Source organism: Nicotiana sylvestris, chromosome 7 (assembly GCF_000393655.2).
Source record: "Nicotiana sylvestris chromosome 7, ASM39365v2, whole genome shotgun sequence".
Lineage (NCBI taxonomy): Eukaryota > Viridiplantae > Streptophyta > Magnoliopsida > Solanales > Solanaceae > Nicotiana > Nicotiana sylvestris.
In genome coordinates this window covers 127,534,674-127,536,969 of record NC_091063.1, presented here as the reverse complement: position 1 = coordinate 127,536,969, position 2,296 = coordinate 127,534,674, and the positions used below count along the sequence as shown (strand labels likewise).

The window sequence follows — 2,296 nt, the reverse complement described above, 5'->3', positions numbered from 1 at the left end:
GATCACGAGGCTGAGTATGCGGCGCCAGAGGAGTACCATTGGGGTAGGGCTATCCTACGAGGCAGAGGTAGGACACGGGGCTATTCCACGAGGCAGGGGTGCCCCACTAGGTTGCGGGGGACGACGAGGAGGTGGTCCCCAACAAGGGGGCGTTGAGGCACCTATGGACCCACCTATTGAGGCACATGATGAGGATCTTGGAGATGATCAGCCGGGTTATTTCCCTTACGTAGATGAGCCTTCCAGCAGCATGTCGTTGTACAGCCTTCAGCTATCTCTGCCTGCAACACAGGTCACCCCGTCAGATGCATTGTTGATCACAGGTACATTCGACGGGGATGTAGACCAGTTCTTTTTAGGCCTATCTACCGCAGCTGAGAATCGGCCGACCCAGGTCATGGATGGTGGGCGCAGGTTGAGTTATGCCTCATCCCCGACGGTTGATCCGGATCTACCACAGGCGCAGATATGTTTTTATTACTGTAAAATTTCAATTTGTTTTCTTTTTTTCTTAATGATTTGACATTAATTAATTTTAGTTTTCTTATTAAGGCTTCGTCCCAGCCCATCACGGAGGCCGTTGTATGCGTTGATGAGGACACCACGAATGCATATACTTAGGAGGCCGGCGAGACCATGGTGAGAAAATGTTTTTGACTTAACAAGTGGTTCAAAAAAAGCGTCCATGTCTCTTCGCTTTCGTTGGCACAAATGGCAAAATCTAGTGGAAATATTTGTTCGTTGGCATCTACTGCAACTGCAATCAAAAGCTTAATATCATACTTTCCATAGACATGAGTACCGTCAATGAAAATTACAGGACGACAATGCACAAAACCATCAATTGCTGGTTTAAATGACCAGAACACATAGTTGAAAATATATTCCGGTCTGTCCGGACTCCGCTCAAGCCTCCATTCATGAACAGTACCGGGGTTAAAGTGTTGCAGTGTGGCCATGTACCTGGGCAGTGATGAAAAAGACTTATCCCAGTCGCCATAAATAAGTTCAAAGGCACGTTTGCGACCAAGATATGCCTTTCTTTTGGTTATAGTACAACCATACTCTTGGTGGACGACTGTAATACACTCTTTAATCTTGAACCTAATGGACACTTCCAAATATGGAATCAATACAAGAGAAATCAAGTCTACATCCAGGTTGAAATGATTCTCATGGAATGTGTCCATTTCACATCTGTGGGTGCTAATAAATTTACCCACTTTCCACAAACCTAATTTCTTCTTGCTGGCACGCAACATCCAGTGACAACCCATAAAGTCTCTACGGCATACAACCTTGTATACCTCCGTAGTTGACTCCCTTACAGTCATTTCACGACACTCTCTTACACTGTAGATTTTTACAGCCCTAATTAGGCGAGCTTTATCGGGGAAATACATGCCCTTTATCAGAACCGCTGGTCTAGACTCATCCCACATCGCTGACCGAATTTCGTCATCATCCCTTGTAAGGGCATCCACGTTCGGCATACTTGGCAAATTATCAAGTTAGGGAATATTCTGCTCATGAAATGGCATGTGGGACTCATACACTCTTGGTCTAGCGGGAGGTGGAGGAACATGCTCCCTCGTCAGCTTAGGTTCAACATTCACTTCCTCCTCATCAGGGAAGGGTGTGTCATCTCCAGACTCATCCGCATTGTTGTCATAATCACTATCATCTTCCTGACTCTACGCATCTGCCAAATCACGAGTCAATACGTCGTCTATGGGCAACTGTGTGAGGTCAGGAACATTAAGAAGCTCGTTTTCACTGCACAAAAAGAACAAAATGATAAGTTATCCAACTAGATAAATACTTTACATATCTATATCACTTTACTTACAAGTCGTACTGTCTTGACGTTTCATGATGGATATTTTCTTGTTGGTGATGACTCCCGGATATACCACCGAGGTCCAATATGCCAGAACTATGCATATTCCAACTAGGGGCGGGATCATAACTTGTAAAATTCATATCTGGACGGTACCCTCTATGAAAAATATGAGTGTTAATACAAATCCAATTAAAACATAAAATAAACAATGCTAAAGCATAGAAAAATTGAAGTTTACCAGTTGTCTTGTGGATTATATAAAGTCGAAAAATTATTTTGTGGATGCTCATTCGCTGGTGGTGACAAGTTTAAATTAAGGCAAGCTCTTTCATCAGCAATCTGTCTCACAAAAACTGCTCCAGAATAACCACCCGATGACTGGGTGTTAACCCTACTATGCATGACCTCATTATTGGGAACGTCTTCAACCTTGACGTATATTTCCAACAATTA

At 43.6% G+C, this 2,296-nt stretch overlaps 1 protein-coding gene across 1 annotated transcript; it reads right to left on the bottom strand.

Moving 5' to 3' along the window:
• Positions 1–617: 617 nt before the first annotated feature.
• On the bottom strand, positions 618–1,493 carry LOC138873749 (uncharacterized). Its single transcript, XM_070152225.1, has one exon. The coding sequence runs from the start codon at positions 1,491–1,493 to the stop codon at positions 618–620; it is 876 nt and encodes a 291-aa protein (XP_070008326.1).
• Between the last annotated feature and the right edge of the window lie 803 nt (positions 1,494–2,296).

Excerpts from the sequence above, each read along its gene's own strand:
- LOC138873749 (XM_070152225.1), bottom strand. The coding sequence starts at position 1,493 with ATGCCGAACGTGGATGCCCTTACAAGGGATGATGACGAAATTCGGTCA.